This window comes from Eurytemora carolleeae, unplaced genomic scaffold (assembly GCF_000591075.1).
Source record: "Eurytemora carolleeae unplaced genomic scaffold, Eaff_2.0 scaffold1505, whole genome shotgun sequence".
Lineage (NCBI taxonomy): Eukaryota > Metazoa > Arthropoda > Copepoda > Calanoida > Temoridae > Eurytemora > Eurytemora carolleeae.
In genome coordinates, this window is record NW_019397813.1 from 12,945 (window position 1) to 33,332 (window position 20,388).

The 20,388-nt window shown below is 34.9% G+C and overlaps 1 protein-coding gene across 1 annotated transcript; it reads left to right on the top strand.

The window, feature by feature from the left end:
* Positions 1 to 412: 412 nt before the first annotated feature.
* LOC111715992 (zinc finger protein 341) lies at positions 413 to 18,224 on the top strand (the record flags this gene model as incomplete). The annotated part of the gene is made up of 17 exons (XM_023491402.1): positions 413 to 992; positions 1,080 to 1,189; positions 1,660 to 1,971; positions 2,510 to 2,597; positions 3,743 to 3,861; positions 5,042 to 5,101; positions 6,333 to 6,401; positions 7,231 to 7,291; positions 7,536 to 7,582; positions 8,803 to 8,884; positions 8,997 to 9,101; positions 9,721 to 9,821; positions 12,031 to 12,151; positions 13,646 to 13,686; positions 16,378 to 16,601; positions 16,680 to 16,718; positions 17,695 to 18,224. Coding segments are annotated over 17 exons (2,205 nt in total), but the record flags the coding sequence as incomplete, so codon positions are not given.
* Positions 18,225 to 20,388: the final 2,164 nt, after the last annotated feature.

Sequence of the window (20,388 nt, forward strand, 5' to 3'; positions counted from 1 at the left end):
TAATGAAATATCAGCATTAATCATATGCATTGCAACAGATAGAAGTAAAATTAGTTGCGATCATAATCAATTCATTTTGATATCAGCCTTTAATTTTTAGCGAACACTCCCTTTAAAGGCTAGAATTTAAAATTACAGGAAAATGGTCCTGCGTCCATAAAACTCGGTCCAGCCTCCACCAAACCATGTCCAGCCTCCACCAAACCAGGTCCAGCCTCCACCAAACCAGGTCCAGCCTCCACCAAACCAGGTCCAGCCTCCATAAAACCAGGCCCAGCCTCAACCAAACCAGGTCCAGCCTCTACAAAACCAGGCCCAGTCTCCACTAAACCAGGCCCAGCCTCCACCAAACCAGGTCCAGCCTCCACCAAACCAGGTCCAGCCTCCACCAAACCAGGTCCAGCCTCCATAAAACCAGGCCCAGCCTCAACCAAACCAGGTCCAGCCTCTACAAAACCAGGCCCAGTCTCCACTAAACCAGGCCCAGCCTCCACCAAACCAGGGCCAGCCTCCACCAAACCAGGGCCAGCCTCCACCAAACCAGGGCCAGCCTCCACCAAACCAGGGCCAGCCTAAACCTGGTCCTGCTTCTATGAAGTCCAGGTCATCAACTACTCTGCCTGGTCCAGCATCTACCAAGCCTAGTCCTGTTGCTAGCAAACCTGGTCCTGCCTCTAGGAAGCCTAGGGCTTCCTTGCCTGGTCCAGCATTTACCAAACCCGGGACCGCCTCTTCACCCTCATCCTACGACTCTCCTCTTGCACCTCTCAGAAGTCCTTCCTTTGAACAGGAATCCAAGAGGAAGAAATCTGGTTCTTCCAGCTGCTCAACCAGTTCTTCATTACAAGATCTTTCTATAGTATCACCTAGTGTGCCACCAAAGATGGGAAAGAGTCCCGTCTCTATTCACAAGATAGAACCTGATCTTTTAGATCCATCCTCCCCACTCAAATCTACAACAAAACGATTTCGTTGCCAGCTCTGCACAAAAGGTGAAACTGATCAGATTGTTCTTGTTTTTTTCCAACTTATTTTTTTTTCTTTTTTCATTGACATTACTAAAACTTACCTGTTATTAGGATTTGAGAAGTTCTGCTCTCTGAAGACACACTACACTCTAAACCACTTCTGGGAGAAGTTAAAGAGTGATTTGGCATACCTTGGGAAAAGATGCAAAATTTGCACTTTGGTAAATATTACATCAGACAAAGAATTCGAACAACACTTACAGCACAATCAACATAAACTCCACAATCAACACTTACACCACTAACAACACTGACAACACTGACAACACTGACAACACTGACAACACTGACAATACTGACAACACTGACAACACTGACAACACTGACAACACTGACAACACTGTCAACACTGTCAACACTGTCAACACTGTCAACACTGTCAACATTGTCAACATTGTCAACACTAACAATACTTACAACAATTCGGGCAAGCTTATCCATTTCCCCGAAAATCAGTATTTTCCAAAATTCAGAGAGAGAGAAAAACCTTAAAAAAAAAATTTGACTTCTGGGGGGCGGGGGAAATTATTTCCTTAAAGGGGATGGGGGGGGGACTGATTTTTCAAGAACTCAACTCTTACAATGCAAGAAACCCAACTAAAACTACATAATCTATATTAGAATATTTAAGGAGTATCCAACTGATGATCATCTGGTCCAGCATATGGGAAACTTTCACAACTATGTAGACAAATATATTGATGTGGAGAAGGGACAGTTTGTGTTGAACGAGGAGAGAACTGTCAAGGTGTTCAGTAAATCCTGCGGAATCTGCAAACGATCAATCAGCTCAGGGGCAGAAGTAAAAGCTCATTTTTCTCGGGTACACTTTGGAGATCAGCTGAGACATGAGTTTTCCATAGAAAAGAAGTGTCCCAAGTGCTCAAAAGGATTTGAAAACTCAGCATCAGTACTCTCTCATGTTGGATCCTTTCATGATGAGGTATAGTAGATTGAGGAAAGACCCCCCCCCCCCCCGGGAAAAGAGATCACAGATTAGATTCCCTAAATTGTGTGTTTTTTATAACTAGCTTGGGAACCGAGCGTTGCCCAGGTTACTCATAGTTACTCCCGCCGTTTACCCGCACTTTCTCGTAAATTACGATTTTAGCTATTTTTCCGATAAAAGTCAATCCACTCCGTGGCTCTCCAGAGTTTCCCAATCAAAATTTGAGGCAAATTGGTTGAAGGGTTTCTGAGTTAAGATCAGACAAACAAACAAACAAACACCCAGACAGAGATTACAATTTACAAAAATAATCACATTGTGTACAAAACACATATGTTCCTTTCCAGCCATCAGCCAAACACTATAGAAAGGAAATATCCTTCACTCATTTTCATAAAAGCCCTTTTTTTGCTGCAGGCAATGTCAGGAATTGAGTGTGTAAACTGTAAATGTGAAACCATTTGGTGGATTTGCCTTTCCCATTTTCAAATTTATACAAGCCGACAGTTCTGAAAGTCTAAATTTGCTTAAGGTTCTGAAATATGCGGGAAGATATCTGATAATGTCTGAAGAAGACCGAGAATATATTCCTGTTGACGACTTTGATGATGGAACTGAAGGTGAAAAAACATTTATTGTTTTCGTCCTTATAGGACTATCTTTGTAATTTCAAGTGACCTTCTTTTTAAAGAGCATGTCCAATTTACAATGATAAGCTTTAAATCTATATCTGGTCAATATTGTAAAATATATTTTCAATAAAATGTGGAACTAATATCTACATTTTTACTCTTTAGAGGTTTGGTTCCATCACCATCACCGAATTTTAAATGATAATTATCTCCTGCCATCTTGATCACGCAAAGCTTTTAAAGTTACTGTAATGAATCAGACATCCCACCTAAAACTGAAGCTTAAAATCACATGAATAACTTTTGGGGAAAAACCGATTTTCAGTACAGGGAGTAAGATGTTTCTTAAGAATATACAGTACACAGTATACACCTTCTTTTCCATTTCTTTTCCATCATTATGTTGAATTTCTTATTCTTAATGAATTTGTTCGCATATTTCTTCAAATTCTTCAATTGTCGTCTTTTACATAAAAATTCAAGAAAATATTCGTGAACAATGAAACACGTGAACAATGAAACATTACAGAAACCAATAACTGAATAAGATTACTTATTTTCGATAATAATAGCTAATTTTTATTTTCTGAACCTGTTCCTAAGCAACTGATTAGTTTGCTGTAGAATTTTACTACATTTTTCGTCGTCGTTATTGAAAAATTTTTTAAACCCCGATTCTTAAAATAAGCCCTCAAAAATGAACAATCTATGAGGATTTGAATTTGCACTTTTACTGAACAAAGTCCTAAAAAATGTATCCACAATACTACTTCCTCAGTTCAACTACCATAATTTGCCAGTCACTACCTTTAAGAAAAGTTTAGGTAAACTATAATATCCATGTTATCATCCTTGCCTGAATTACCTTTAAGTTTTAAAATCAACTTGAGTGTCACCACATTTTTGGGAATCTTAATAAAATGTGTGCATTTTTAAGACCTAATTTTTTTGTGTTTTTTGATTATATGGATTTTAAAAACAAAATAAGGCTTTAAAATGTTAGTGTGTAATGACGCCAAAAGCTCACACAATATTAGGATAGCCATTCAAGGTTATTAAGTATAACTATATTTGAACCGAAATTAGGTTTAAATGCTGAAAGGTTTTTTTTCTGATTTGATTTAATATTCTAGGTGTACCCTACCAGGAGGAGGAGGAACTAGTTGGCCGTCTTGTCCATCCTTGTGGTCTCTGTCCCCTCAAGTATGAAAGACCAATGCTTAAACTTCATTACATGAAGTCTCATTATCAGGTTTGTGTTTGGGAAAGTGACTCTTCTTGTGTAGGGGGGGGGGGTGTCACCAATATTGAGTTTACACCATAAACCTCTTATTCATGTCATAAAAGGCTCGGTCGCTTAAGCATTTTTTCGAGAAAAGTTCCGGTCATATAAATGGTGCTTTGAAGTTTTAAAAACCGATGGAAAACTGGTCATTTCCGTGATAAGGTGAAAATAATTGTGCCGACTAAAGTGAAATGAGTTCCTTGTGCTAAATTACCTATAATTCAACATAAAACATGCAAACCTGTGCTAAGTTGACCCATAAGGTAACAGCTGGCTACCAGCAACACGGTCAGAATGCTCAAATATTTAATGTGACATCTGAAATGAATTTCTGGTGCCCAATTACCAGTAAATTGACATAGAACTCGAAAAATATGTGGTTAGATGACCCAAAACGTTATAGCTGGCTACAAGCGCGCCGATCAGAGTGCTCAGACTACATTTTTGACCCAAGAAATAGAAACCCTGGGCTTAATTACCTAATTATCGACATATGACACTTAAAATTTGTGGCAAGATGACCCATAATGTAACATCTGGCTACTAGCGCGCTAATCAGAACGCTCCAATGTCTGTTTTGACCACAGAAATGAATTCCTCGTCCCAATTTACATGTAGTTTGATGTATTGCATTCTTCTGTTGTCTTGAAAAATGTTAAAATTGAAAAAGTTAAGAATCTCAAAATTTTCTAAATTGCGCGCGCTAGGAGATTTGAGGCTTCTTTGAGCAAAACTGTTCAGGGATTACATGTTTGAAAGCATCTTGAAGCAAATTCAAGTTCATTTAATGGTGTTGAGATTGCAAAATGCGGAAAAAGTAACATTTTCTACCAAAAATCGCGCGCGCGCGCACTTTTGCTCAGATTTTTATAAGCTGAATTTTGCAGTTACTTTACGTAATTTATAGTTCACATGCAAAAAATCAGCGTTCGACTACAATTCTAAGTTGTGATTAATAAACACTGTTTACATTTTCTGGAGAGTAATACGTTTTGTGCCACCCCCCTTTATAAAATATGATCTAAAGGAAAAACACACTTCAATTAAAAAAAAAGGGTTTTAATTTTTATCTCTAAAGATGCTTGTTCTATGTAATTCATGCCTAACAAGAATTATCAATTTTTTTTATAAACATTTATTGTTTAAGGATCATTTCCACGAATTCTACTCTGCTCTTACATGTGTCGTGTGTGGCTTAACATTTAAGGTAGAATTTTATATTATTTTCAGGGTGGCCAAAATGTACGGATTGTACGGATTGTTTTTTTTAACCCTAAAATTTTACGGATTGTACGGATTTGTTTTCAAATTGTACGGATTGTACGGATTTTTATCCTGGAAAATACATGTATCATGTACCCAGTATCATGTACCCAGTATCATGTACCCAGTATCATGTACCCAGTATCATGTACCCAGAATTATGTACCCAGTATCATGTACCCAGTATCCAGTATCCAGTATCCAGGATCCAGTTCCAGTATCCTGTATCCAGTATCCAGAATCCTGTATCATGTATTAAGTTCAATATCCTGTATCCTGTATCCAGTATTCATTCAATATCTTGTATCCTGTACCCAGTATCATGTACCCAGTATCATGTACCTAGTATCATGTACCCAGTATCCTGTACCCAGTATTCTGTACCCCTTATCATGTACCCAGAATCCAGTATCCTGTATCCTGTACCCAGTATCTTGTACNTGTATGAAGCCAATTTTTTACAGATTGATTCTTGCTGAAGAAGTTTAAACCCTCTTACATGAACTGAACACAAAAGACAATGAATGAAAAATTGAATTTTAATGTGTTTTTTTTCAAAAATTGGATTTTTTTCGAAAATTGTACTGATTGTACATATTTTTAAAAAAAATGTACGGATTTTTAAAAAAATGTACGGATTGGTTTAAAAAAATGTACGGATTGTACGGATTTTTAAAAAAAATTGTACGGATTGTACGGATTTTTTTCCGAAAATTGTTCGGATTGTACGGTTTTCTTCTGAAAATGTACGGATTTGTTCAAAAAAGTTTTGGCCACCCTGTATTTTTACCGTGTAATATGTCGGGGGAGGGGATAGGGAGGAACGTGGAAAGAGGGAAACGGGATAGCGAGGAAGTGGAAGAATGGAAGCGGGGAATGTAAAAATTGGAAGAGAAGGGTGGAATTAGGAATTGGAAGTGTAAGGGGATCGGAAGGAGAGGAAATCGGAAGAGGACAGGGCGTTGGAAGAGAAGGGGGGGGGGGGGAGGTTAGGTTGAAAAGTTTGATTGACTTCGAATACTATCTCGGAAATCCGATTAACCCACCAGCATCTGGTTAATTTTGAATATTTTCTAGGAAATCCGATTAACCCACCAGCATCTGGTTAATTTTGAATATTTTCTAGGAAATCCGATTAACCCACCAGCATCTGGTTAATTTTGAATATTTTCTAGGAAATCCGATTAACCCACCAGCATCTGGTTGGTGAACATGAATTTCTTCTGGAAACTGTTCTTGAGAAGGTAGGAAAGAAACTTCTGATATTCATGGTCATTGTAATTTTCTAGACATTTTTTCCATAGAAAATTAAATTTTTAATAAAGTGTCTGAACCCAACCGTTGAATTTAGATCAAAATAGATTTTAATTTCGTCTATTTAACCAAAACCACTATAAATAATGGACAAGGGTACTAAGCTGAAAACTTCAGAATTGGATACTCTTAATTCTGATCGCTTAATCTGAATATCTAATGTTGAACCTTTTGATCTTCTGTTTACAAATACAGATACGATGTTTATCGATTGGACTAATATCCGATTTTAGAGCATTTAAACAAATATAAATTACTTGGCTTTTAGGGTGCTTCGCGCCCATCTTCTATTTCAATTTTGAACATGTTCTCTTTATGTATATTGTAAAAAAAATTCGCGGATTTCATCAAAAAAATTTAAAATTTTACAAAAATATAAAAACTTTTGAACATTCATAAACCTTCCCTGGGGTCCCGCAAGGTGCCACAAAAAATGTGGACCCTATCGGTTCAGCCGTAATAATGTTTATTGGAAACAAACAAACAAGCAAACACACAAGCAACGTATATATATATATATAGAATAAACATTAATCCAAAACTTGCGTTCGTTCAATCGATCATTAGTCCAATTGATTCAAAACCACAAATGCGGGAAAATTAAAAACCGGGTTTCAAAAGTTAATGAGCGCATCTCCAATCTCTAGAAATTAATCTTAAGACTAAATTAGTCTTGAGATTAGCAAAAAGAGAGGATCACACATTCATTTCGGTATACACCATTCTAAAGTTTTCAGCTCTGATCATTCTAATATGTAGGATAACCTGAAGCTGCCAAGTCGCTGTAAGATGAAACTAAAAAATGAAGAACAAAAAAAGGGTGCGATAATTGAACTGTTTAGCAGAGTCCTTTTTTATAATTCTCTACAAATTCAGCTGTCATACAGAGAAATTTTTTAAAATTCGTGAAATGGAAAGGAAGAGAAACCGACAAATGACTTGTTTTAAGTAGACAAACTTAAATTTTAAAAATCACTTTAAAAAATGTACTTTTCAAAGAATGTTTTTTAAACATTGCTGAGAGAAGTTAAGTTCAATTAAAGTTCAATTTTTGCGGCCTTTAGATGCACCCTTCGAGATTCTTACCTGTCAGATCTGTTATGACTTCAAGGTATGTATTATCTGTATCATTTGGATTTAATTTTTACACAGGGACGGCTGGCTAGGGGAGGGTCTTGATCCTTGATCATTTTTTCGTTCTTAATAAAAGTCCAATTTGTGGTCTAAATTTTCTTTGAGAAAATTTACCTGCCTGAAAGCCTGATTTGATTTGATTTTTGATGGTGATAAAACTTTTGGAAACTTTCTTGATAACAATGTTGAGACAGGGGTATCCACCATATATAAAATGTTTTAATCTCTGTTTGATTGTCTGTTTGTCCGATCATAACCCAGGAAGCCCCGGACCGATTTGCCTCAAATTTTGATTGGGGAACTCGGGAGATTCACGGAAATGATCTTACCATGGTTTTGAGATTCTAAATCTAATGGGTCGACTTTAATAGCGAAAATTTAGTTTCCCGGTAAAATCGTTAAATGCGGGATAAACGGCGGGAGCAACTTAACTTTTAGTAACCTTGACAGCGTGGGTTTCCAAGCTAGTATAATTTATATTTAAAAAAAAAATAATTTCCCTTTCCATCACATAAAAATGATTTTCTCTACACATTTAATATGTATGTTTGGCCTTAATTTACTTAACTTGCGTTTTTCGCTGGATTGGGAAATTAAATGAATTTTTGGGTGAAAACATCTAAAATGGTTAAAAAACGTCTGCCAATTGATGACCAATTTTTCATTCATTCCCTCATTCAACCCCCCCCCCCCCCCCCCCCCCCCCCCCCCCCCCCGGGGGGGGGGGGCGAAGTTTCTTTCAAACTAATATTACTAAATTCAGCATTGCTAAGATAGCAATTATTCAGGGATATTATTCAGACATATTAAATAGTTTTGATTTGATTTTTGCATCTCCACATATCGTAGCCAGCTTATGCTCCTTTGATCTAATCCTTGTTTATTCATCACTAAAATTTTTCCCCCCAGCATTAGTATGTCAGAGCCCGAAATTAAAGAATTTGAGCCGTAGCTTAAATTTGAGCCGCGGCTCAAATATGTTTGGTTCCTCTTAAAATTGTATTCAATGTTATTTAAGCCGACGCTTAATTAAAACCGGTTATTGGCGGATTTGAGACGCGGCTTAAATATATTAAATTCGGACTCACAATAGTTATCTGTATCTTAACTACATCCCTTAGTATATAATCTAAAAATATAGACATTTGATTTTTGATTTTTATTGGTGGAAAAACCTGAAAACTTATTGTTTTGCAGAGGTTTGAGAGTGTGGTATCCCTCAAGAAGCATTACATGAAACATCTAAAACCCGACTTTCCGACAAAGTTTAAAAGTCTAGGTATTACAAATAAGATATCCATCACATCTTGATTGTACTTTGTCACCCTTCCATTACAAATTTTCTTTCCTTTTATCATTTATATTTTTACTTAATCATAAATTTACTTTAGACTGTAATTTCTGCAAAATGAAATTCCCTGAAATTGGTGCTAATCTTGCGCACATGGCTTTGAATCATTCTTCAGTTTTCCTGCTACCGTATATGGAGAAACGAGGTGAAGTAAATCAGCTCCTTTAACTTTTAAGAAAAACTTGATGAGACAAACTCCAGAAAAAAAACCTATCTTATGAAGAACTAACTCAATAACACATAAACTCTTGAAAGGACAAACTCATGAATGGACAAACTCCTGTTAAAAGACAAACTCATGAAAGGATAAACTCCTAAAAGGACAAACTCCTGTTTAAGAAAAATTCATGAAAAGACAAAGATATGTTAGAACAAACTCCTGAAGAGACAAATTTCTGAAGAGACATGTTTATGAAAGGACAAAGTCAATAAATAAGAAGCTTCTGAATCTACGAACTCCAGAAAATGACTTAAACCACTGAAAAATAAGCTTCTGAAAGACAAACTCTAGAAACTTTTGTTAGGACGGACTTAAAAAACACAAGTTTTTGATGAGACTGTCCCAACATCAGCTTCTAGAGTGAGTTAGACCACTTGCTGCCTATGGCGCTAAAGTAAGCAATTCCTAACATACACATATCTAAAATTTTGAATACTTCAGACTATGTTAGAATTCCTATGGCGTTGCAGGCTGCAAGCGGGCATAATGCTACAATTAGAATAAATAACAATAAACATTGTTAATACCAAGAATTTGTATTTAGGATTGTGGGTCAATGCACCGATAAAATATGTTCAGAACTGTAAAATTAAGAAAGTTGAAGTTAAGCTTACTAAGGCAAATAAGCTGGTTAAGCCGGATAAGGTAATGCATTTTTATGTATAATTTGGTGTAAGCGCAGATTATTAATTTATTTAGATATCTACTAAGTTTCTTGGATATCTACCAAGTATGTTTAATATCTACCAAGTATGTTTATTATCTACCAAGTATGTTTGGTATCTATTAAGTATGTTTACTATCTACCAAGTATGTTTACTATCTACCAAGTATGTTTGATATCTACCAAGTATGTCTGGTATCTATCAATTATGCTTGATATCTATCAAGTATGTTTGATATCTACCAAGTATGTCTGGTATCTATCAATTATGCTTGATATCTACCAAGTATGTTTGATATCTACCAAGTTTGTTGATATCTTCCAAGAATGTTTGGTATCTATCAAGTATGCTTGATATCTATCAAGTGTGTTTGATATCTACCAAGTATGTTTGATATCTACCAAGTATGTTTGGTATCTATTAATTATGTTTGGTATCTATTAAGTATGTTTACTATCTACCAAGTATGTTTGATATCTATTAAGTATGTTTACTATCTACCAAGTATGTTTACTATCTACCAAGTATGTTTGATATCTATCAAGTATGTTTGGTATCTATTAAGTATGTTTGGTATCTATTAAGTATGTTTACTATCTACCAAGTATATTTACTATTTACCAAGTATGTTTCATATCTATCAAGTATGTTGATATCTTCCAAGTATGTTTGGTATCTATCAAGTATGCTTGATATCTATCAAGTGTGTTTGATATCTACCAAGTATGTTTGATATCTACCAAGTATGTTTGATATCTACCAAGTATGTTTGATATCTACCAAGTATGTTTGATATCTACCAAGTATGTTTGATATCTACCAAGTATGTTTGATATCTACCAAGTATGTTTGATATCTACCAAGTATGTTTGATATCTACCAAGTATGTTTGATATCTACCAAGTATGTTTGATATCTACCAAGTATGTTTGATATCTACCAAGTATGTTTGATATCTACCAAGTATGTTTGATATCTACCAAGTATGTTTGATATCTACCAAGTATGTTTGATATCTACCAAGTATGTTTGATATCTACCAAGTATGTTTGATATCTACCAAGTATGTTTGATATCTACCAAGTATGTTTGATATCTACCAAGTATGTTTGATATCTACCAAGTATGTTTGATATCTACCAAGTATGTTTGATATCTACCAAGTATGTTTGATATCTACCAAGTATGTTTGATATCTACCAAGTATGTTTGATATCTACCAAGTATGTTTGATATCTACCAAGTTTGTTGATATCTTCCAAGAATGTTTGGTATCTATCAAGTATGCTTGATATCTATCAAGTGTGTTTGATATCTTCCAAGTATGTTTGATATCTACCAAGTTTGTTGATATCTACCAAGTATGTCTGGTATCTATCAATTATGCTTGATATCTACCAAGTATGTTTGATATCTACCAAGTTTGTTGATATCTTTCAAGATTGTTTGATATATACCAAGTATGTTTGATATCTACCAAGTATGTCTGGTATCTATCAAGTATGCTTGATATCTATCAATTGTGTTTGATTATTTGATATCTACCAAGTATGTCTGATATCTACCAAGTATGTTTGGTATCTATTAAGTATGTTTACTATCTACCAAGTATATTTACTATTTACCAAGTATGTTTCATATCTATCAAGTATGTTGATATCTTCCAAGTATGTTTGGTATCTATCAAGTATGCTTGATATCTATCAAGTGTGTTTGATATCTACCAAGTATGTTTGATATCTACCAAGTATGTTTGGTATCTATTAAGTATGTTTACTATCTACCAAGTATGTTTTGTATCTATTAAGTATGTTTGATATCTACCAAGTATGTTTCATATCTACCAAGTTTGTTGATATCTTCCAAGTATGTTTGGTATCTACCAAGTATGTTTGATATCTACCAAGTATGTTTGGTATCTATTAAGTATGTTTACTATCTACCAAGTATGTTCACTATCTACCAAGTATGTTTGATATCTACCAAGTATGTCTGGTATCTATCAATTATGCTTGATATCTATCAAGTATGTTTGATATCTACCAAGTATGTTTGATATCTACCAAGTTTGTTGATATCTTCCAAGTATGTTTGGTATCTATCAAGTATGTTTAATATCTAACAAGTATGTTTGATATCTACCAAGTATGTTTGATATCTAAAAGTATGTTTGATATCTACTGTTTAAGGTCTACCCTAAACTCTGTCCTATCCCCAAGTGTCTGCAAAGCTGTGAAACCCGAGAAATCCTCGAAACCCATGTTCTCAAAAACCATTGCTGGAATAGTATAGAAAAAGATTATAGACAAGGTAGAATTTAGGGTAATTTCCTAGAGTACGATTTTTGGAAATTGTTAGGAGGGGGGGGGGTGTCCAAAAATCGTATACTAGGACGGACCTGAATTAAGAGTGATAAAAATGCTTATCCACCTTGCAAAAGTTCTAAACTTTTCTTTGATACATTTAAAAAAAGGATTTGATAATTTTTTCTTTGTAATTTTCAAACTAATTCAGATGTTTGTTTTTGTAAATCAAATCACTAAAGAACTTACTAAACCAAGAGTTTAGGGGGGTCTGTTGGCCTAGGGCTATAGAATACTACGGGTTCTGGTAACCCTGCACCCGGGTACGCTTGCATCCAGGGTTCAGTAATAGTACATGCCTTAAGCGGACTAAAAAGTCTACCCCTGGCGTGATTGATATGCATATTGTTAGTGAGTACTGATGGGTGGGATTGCCTGGAGCCAGGAACAACCCCAGCAATTTTCTTTAACTAAATAAATAAATGTAAGCTCAAGCCCACCCCCCCCCCAAAAAAAAAATCGTTTTGGGTTTAGAAACGTTAAATTCCTTTGATTTTAGGCTTAAATAAAAAAAATCTCAAAATATTAAAGACAGAAAAATGAACATTATTCAGCGGTTTAAGACGCATATTTTGATATCCACACCTTCATGTTTGTTAAAAATGAAAAATCGACTTCTATTATGATCTCTGTTAAATCGTTACATTATGGGATCAGTTTAAATTTTTTTTCAATTTTTTCTTTAATAAATGTTGCTTTTTATTTGCTAATTCACGACTTTTTGCGGGGGTGAAAAAGAAATTGACATTTTCGAAACACAAGTTTTTTTCTTCTCTTTTTTTCTCGAAATTTTTTAGTAAAAAACAATTAAATAAATCTGTTTAACTCTTCAATTAAACTAGATGCTGCAGATATTTAAAATTTTAGGATTTTAAATTCTAAACATTTTGAAACATTCTCTGTAAACCAAAAGTTAAACATAAAAACATTAAACATAAAACATAAAAACAAAAAAAAACATAAGAACATAAAATCATAAAATCATAAAAACATAAAAACAAAAAAACATAAAAACATAAAAACTTAAAGACATTAAGACATAGAAACAAATGACAATTAAGAAAGGAAAAATATTCAAATCGAAAGTGTAGTACAAAAGTTATTTATGACCAAAGTTTACTTAGAAGAAATGTTATTTATACCAAAACTTATACTTCCCATGTAATGTAAATTGAGACCAAAATGTTATTTTAGAAAAAATGTAAATTTAGACCACAGAAGTAAAAAATTCACTTTATTTATACCAACAGTTTCTTGGACAAAACGTTTTCATAGACAAATTGCACTTGGATAATATGAAACTATATTAGACAAAACTGAAGGTATACAAAATATTACTTAGATAAAAACTGTTCTTGAACACAGAACAGTTTATTGAAAACAAATAAACAGATATTTTCTTGAAATTTTCATCTTAAAATTGATCCTGTTTTTTTTTCAGAGTATAAACAAGACCGGAACAAATGTCCTATCTGCTCAAAGGTAAATTTAGAATTTTTATGATTTAAAATTGATAAGTTCTTGGAGGGGTGCAGAGCCGCCATGCGCCCTGCAAAATGGTTTCCAGATTAGTATTTGAATTGACCTGGCGCTACCCCTAAACTTTAGAATCGATATTATGGAACTAAAAATAACATTTTTTAAAGAAAACATTTATCTTTAAATAGCTATGCTGTGTTTACTTGAATATCAAAAAACTAGTAAAACACTAGATATTTTTTCTAAAAATGTTATAATGTAGCCACTGGATTTTACTCCACTGACATTCTAAGCCGCTCTGAGCCCCAAAGTTTGAATTCTTTGGAGAGAAGCTCCTACACTAAACAGCGTGAGATTAATCTTCTAGAAGCTCTCTTTCCAGGCTGGGATACTGAGTGAATAGTTTTAAAACCCAATCTTCTCATGATCTCAGGAACAAATGGTCGGAGAACTCCAGTTGACGAGTCACACCACAGCTCAGACCTGAAGAAAGGAACAGAAACTACGTCAGGGCAGAGAGCTTGAACCTTTGGGCAGGACTGTTGAAGGGATGACATCTCTTGATAGGAAATTCCAGGAACTGTTGGCGAAGGAACAGCAACTACTGTAGAAACTATATCAGGAGGCAGAGCTTGGAAAGTGGGTGATGAATGAGATACAACTATTTCTGAGTACCGTCTAGAGAGAGCATCTGCAACCATGTTTTCTAAACCTGGAAGTCTGCATGGTGGACCAGGGCAATAAAGAAGGCATGAATTAAGGGTTTGTGGTCTAGCAAGAACCAGAAATGGGGGATAGCAGAATAAGCAGCTAGCAGCTCTCTATAAAAGGCGGAAATTCTTGATTCGACAGAGGAAAGTTTCCTGGAAAAGAAGTACAGAGAAGCCCAGGAACCTGCTATTTCTTGCTGGAGAACTGCTCCCACGTGGGAACCTGATGAATCAACAGAGATGGAGATTCTGGTGGTTGGATCAGTGTGAACCAGGGTGGAAACTTGGCAAGGACTGCTTTGGTGGCTTAGAAAAAGTCCAGCATGGATTGGGACCAAGTTAAGGACAAAACTTTTCCCATCAAAGCTTCAGTTAGGGGGAAAAGAAGAACTGCTGCACCTTGGATGAAACCTCTTTAGAAGTTGATAATTCCTAGAAAGCATTGTAAACCTTTTTTGTCAGAGGGTTGAGGAAATGGGTAGATCAGTGTGTTTGAACAAGGAAACACAACCTTCTGCTGAAACTCTCATCCCAAAAAAAAATACTTGTCTGTAATTATACTGATGTATGGGTATTGAAATTGCAGGGACGCGGTCGGAACCACTTTTGGGTATGTAGGCAAGTGTTATATTTTCCTTGATAATTTATCACGCCGTGGTTACCAAAATGTAACAACTCTATATTTGATAGAAGCAGAAAACGTTCTGTATATATATTGAATTCTGGAAGTACAAATTTGAATATTGCAGAAAATGATTTGGTTTGGTTTCTTGAATTTGAAGACCATCCTCTACATTACATTACTTCTGTAATATCTATTCTGAACAATAGGGGTAGCGCCAGGTTATTTTAGATACTCATCTAGGATTCTAAGGGCTCCAGACGAGGCTCATGGCGTCCCTGCACCCTCTCCCTAGTCCTAGACTAGAATTATGTGTGCACAATTTGAAAGAAATGGTAGAGAACTGAAATCATCCTTTAAAAAAAAAAGAACTAAAACTATATTTTTCAAAAGAGAAATTATATATCTTTCAAAGCAGAGCTAAGGTTTCGGCTACGTTGGATCAGCAACATTTTGGCTTTTGGGATCCGGATCTACTAAAATATCCACGGATCCAGATCAGATGGCCTAAATAATTATGAATTGTTCATTGCCTGGATCCTGAACCATAACTTGTCAGGAGTAATCCAGGAACCAGATTCGTATGAAAATTAAATGGATCCTAAGCACTGTTTTCTAGGGCCGCATATTTAAATTTTTCCCCCAGAACCCCCTGGGGTGGATAAAAGTTTTTTAAGAGGTTGGAGGGTATAAATGAAGAAAACAAGAAAAAAGTAGGGGAAAGGGAAAATGGAAGGTAAAAGTGAAAAAGAGGTGGGAGAGAGGAAAAAAGTAAAAAAAAAAAAGAAGGTGAAAATAGGGAATTTATTTTTTATCTCCTGGTTTTGGCTCACACAGACCACAGCAGAACCCTGTTTTGGAAAAAATATGACAGTTTTTCCTTCCAATGGAAAAGGGGTATAGTGAAGGAAAAAAAGAATAAGTTGAAAAAAGAAGGAATTTATTTTTATTCAACTTTTGGTTCACACAAGAAAATTAAGCAAAATAGGACAGGCTAGGGGGCCGAGCGCTGCGGCCACAGGTTAGGTTAAGTTAAGACACTTCCTGTCAGACCCATGTACAAAATTGATAGGAGGGGGGGGGGGTCCAAAAATTGTTCTCTAGGAATATACCTGAGTGGAAAGTAAGATATAATCGTTTTTCTGTCCAAGAAAATTTTTTATTTCAGACATTTTCCGTATTTGTCTCCGCTGCAAATAAATTCAGGGACTCTTTGAAAGGAACCAAAATAGAAAGTTTGAGAAAGAAAAACAATGACATCTTCATATTTTTTCTAAGATTAAGATTTTGAGGGTACCGTTGTGAATACTTATTTTCCATTGAATCAATAGAAATTACTTTGACAGTCCTTTTGATATTAAGGTACTGGGAGACCTAGGCATGCTTTCTGTGTTCATCAACCATCTAGCTTTCGACCATGATTTGATTTCCATGTACATCAAGATGGATGAACCCGGTCAACGTGATGGAAGCTCCAATGCCGCGAACGGTATTCAGGTGCAAGTGTCGAACAAGTCGATTTCACTTCCTCTGAGCGAAGAGTTGCCGGAGAGCCAATCATCCTTCCCGTCTCTAACTCCCTCTAGGTACAAACTATTTAGATTATCTTTGATTTACTTAATTGATTGAATTTTAGCCAAATTAAAATATCAAATATTTTTAAGATTTGATCCGGCCAAGGAAGATTTCATCAGCAAAATTCAGTAAGTTACGTTTTAACAATTAAAACTATTTAATTATTTATGTTAATAATGCATCTTGACCTGAAACCATTTTTCGCTCTTACATTTTTCATTTTGTAATAGAATTGTCTTCAGATTTCACAGATTTTTATTTTTATTAAAAATCCTTGGAAATCTGTTTTAAAAATGCAAAAGCCAAAAATGTTAATAACTGAACTAAGTCTCATCAATTGTAAACCACTACAAATCGTAAACCCACATTCCCTTCAAGAATTGTTACAGTTTTGATTTTGGTAGATGAAAAAAATCGTTATTTCGAGAGCATTTCTTTGGACTGGCCGTAGACCGTTCCTGGGGTTCATCAGGGGTGTCGGTGTGTAATGTATTATTTTACTTTGTTAACCTCTCTGTTTCTTCCTTGTTCGGTAGTACGCTACAGGGCCTAAAGGAGAGAAAACTGTTGGAGTTTTTATCGTAAAGTTTTGGGGAACATCATCTTAATTTTTAATTTTCCAGGAATCTAATTTAATGAATTTAAACTGCCAACCGATTCAAATTCTTCCTCAATTAACTTCGGTGGTTCAAATATGAACTGACAGCAGGTAGTTCATCAAGGTAGCTTAAATTCATTAAATTTGGTTCCAGGAAAGAAAATTCTATCTAAATTGAATCCCTTTCCCCTTTTTTTTTGAGAAACTTTAAGGAAAGAAGAAATAATTGAACCCTTTTCCAGTCTTTGATTTTATTTGCTAAACATATATCTTTTCCTAGTTGTCTGGTAGATTAATTTCTCTTTCTTGTTCCTTTAACCGTTCACACTTGCACTTTTTCACTTCGGTTTTTTTCTCTCTTCCATGTTCATTATAATTTTGATTTCCTCCTTCCCCCCCCCCACTTTACCCCATACAAACCAACAAACAAACAGGCAAAAAGTCTATAATATGTGTTTATGTTATTTTAGTAAATTTCTTACAAATTTTGATATTTTCTTGTTCAGAAATGCTTTGAACTCTGATGATGACGATGACAATGATGATTGCTGAGACGATGAAGATTACGATGATGACGAAGAAAGATGACAGAGATGACAATGATGAGAAGAAAGATGACGGAGATGACGAAGATGGGAAGAAAGATGGCGGGGACAAGTAAAAACGTAATAAAAGAAGAAGATGGAACAAGGGAAGATAATATCATGTTCGCGTACATTGTTAAAATGTCCTGGAGAATTATCAGTATTATGAAACCTGGCATTTAACTCATTGACCGTTTATTTTATGTAGATTTTTGTTATTCCTTTCTCTAGTTGCAAATGATAATTGTTGTGTAAAAGTTCTGATTCAGGTTAAAATATCATAACAATGTCATTGAAAGTAAACAGTAATCTTTCTCTGTTCACAGTACAGAACTCGATTATTTAAAAAACTCACCTTTTGATTATTATTCAGACTTTCGATGTAACTCGTATATTTGGTTTCTTGTTTCTGTAGCAGGGGATCTGAAAATGATTGAATGCAAGTTTCAGAAGAATGTCCCTGTTCCTGCTGGAGGAAGTAGCGTGCCTTGTTCTTTCATATACACTGGAAGAACAGCACACAACGAGATATTCCGCAGGTATTTTAGTATAATTTATCTTATCTTTAACTACATTTTTATTTCGGTATCAAACGTGTAAAGTTTATTTTATTCTGTCTAGTGTCCGGTTAATGTGATTAATGTGTCTATTTGGTCTAGTCTTAACCAATATTTGTACATCAGCTGGCAAGCCCCCCTCCCCTGGCTTACTGGATCTGTAAAAATATGCGAATCCACAGATCTGGATCCACGGCGCAAAATTTGAACCAAAAGCTTTTAAACAAATATATTTGCTTTTTCATCAGTAAATCGTAAAGAAATGTTCCAGCCCTGGATCCTAATCCTTTTTTAAGGCTTATCCAGGATCCGGATCCGAATTAAAATGGAATGGATCGTAAGCATTTTTTCCGGCCACTATTCAGTGAAGAAAAGCTATAAAAACGCTGCTTAAATACGACGAGAAGTTTTTTGTATGTTCTTTGGTTGTTTTCATGTATAAAAATTTACAAATTCTTTATTGTCTACATTTTAACCAACTATTCAATATTTTAATATTATCTAGAAAAGAGATAAACAATGAGAGTACTGGGGAGACACTTCAGGGTATCTCAAGATAATTGGTGAGTTAAATCTACTATTCATGATAAACTCTCAGCCTTTCAATAATATTTAATTCTTATCTAAGAAGCAGTGCTTAGGATCCGGATCCAAGGGGAAAAATATAAACCAAAAACAGCAACAAAAACGTGTTTACTCCCAAGACAAAAATCTGAACTTCTGAAAAAAAAAGCGAGATTATAATAAAAATTTCATCATTTCTGAATGGTTCATCAAGTTTTAGGATAAAAATAAGAGGAAAAAATAATACAAAAAAATAATACAAAAAATTTGAAATTATTTTTTGTTTAAAAAATTCAGTAAATTTAAAAGAAGTGACCACATCAAAATTAAATGAATCGATCCTAAGCACTGTTGATAAGTTTAAGAGGTTTAGATATTTCGATAATTTGCTCATATTTAAGGTTGGGCAAAATTCCGTTAACGAACCGCAAAAACTAATAGTTTTTAAAACGTCACCAAAACTGATTAGCCGTTTTTAAAAATTAACGAAACTGATTTGTTTTTATAAAACGGCAACATTTGTTCTTTTTTGCAAACTTATTGAAAAACGTTGGAACGTGCTCAACACTACTTTTATTTCGACAAAATAAATGATCATTGATCTTGTGCATATCTTACTCGTAACACAACGATCTATTACGCCAGGGAGGGAGTCCAGAGTTCCTCAAATAGTAAACTTAATTTGACATATAGTGCAAGTACGCTACTGCATTAAAAAACTCGATTTTTGGGGAAAATTTATCTATGTTACTTTGATTGATTGAGTAATATTATCTGCAAGAAGCGCCAACAAAAATTTTGCATTTTTCTTTTAATGGTAATCATGGACATGGAGAATGGAGATCAAGTCACTAAACGGGGATGTTTGTGTCCCCTAGATTCTAGGGGGTGGTAATTACCCATAAGATTCTAGGGGGGGGGTAACCCCAATACCCCCCCTTATTTACGCTACTGTGGGTTAATCACAGATTTGGTTCTTAAATGTTTCAAAAAAAATATTCTCTGGCAACGTATAGAACATACAGTTTACACTAACCAAGACGAAATATGCTTTTTAATCTTCAATGTTCGAAAATGTATCATCAAATATTAACTAATTATTCTAGATCAGTGCTCCATCGGTTCCGCTCAGAATGAAAGGGAGGGATTAAAGAGCTGAGGTATAATTTCCTTCATCAATAACTTTCTCAATTTTAGGAAACTAAAAATTTTAAATTGGTGTCCTGTCTATAAGCCGGGAATGTTACGTATCTTTAATAATCAAACTTTAATAAGAGCTTTAGTTTTTTAAAAGGCTTTTTTATTATAACCCATCCGTATAGATAGAATTTATATAAAAAAGTTTATATATTTTAACTCTTCCAACTGAAAATCTGGCCATAATAAGACCATATTGGTGTCCTATGCATAAGTCGGGATTCGGGAATCAAAGTCTAAATACTGTTAGAGTATGATTTTATACTGACCAATGAACTTAAAGCGGGGTAATTGTGTA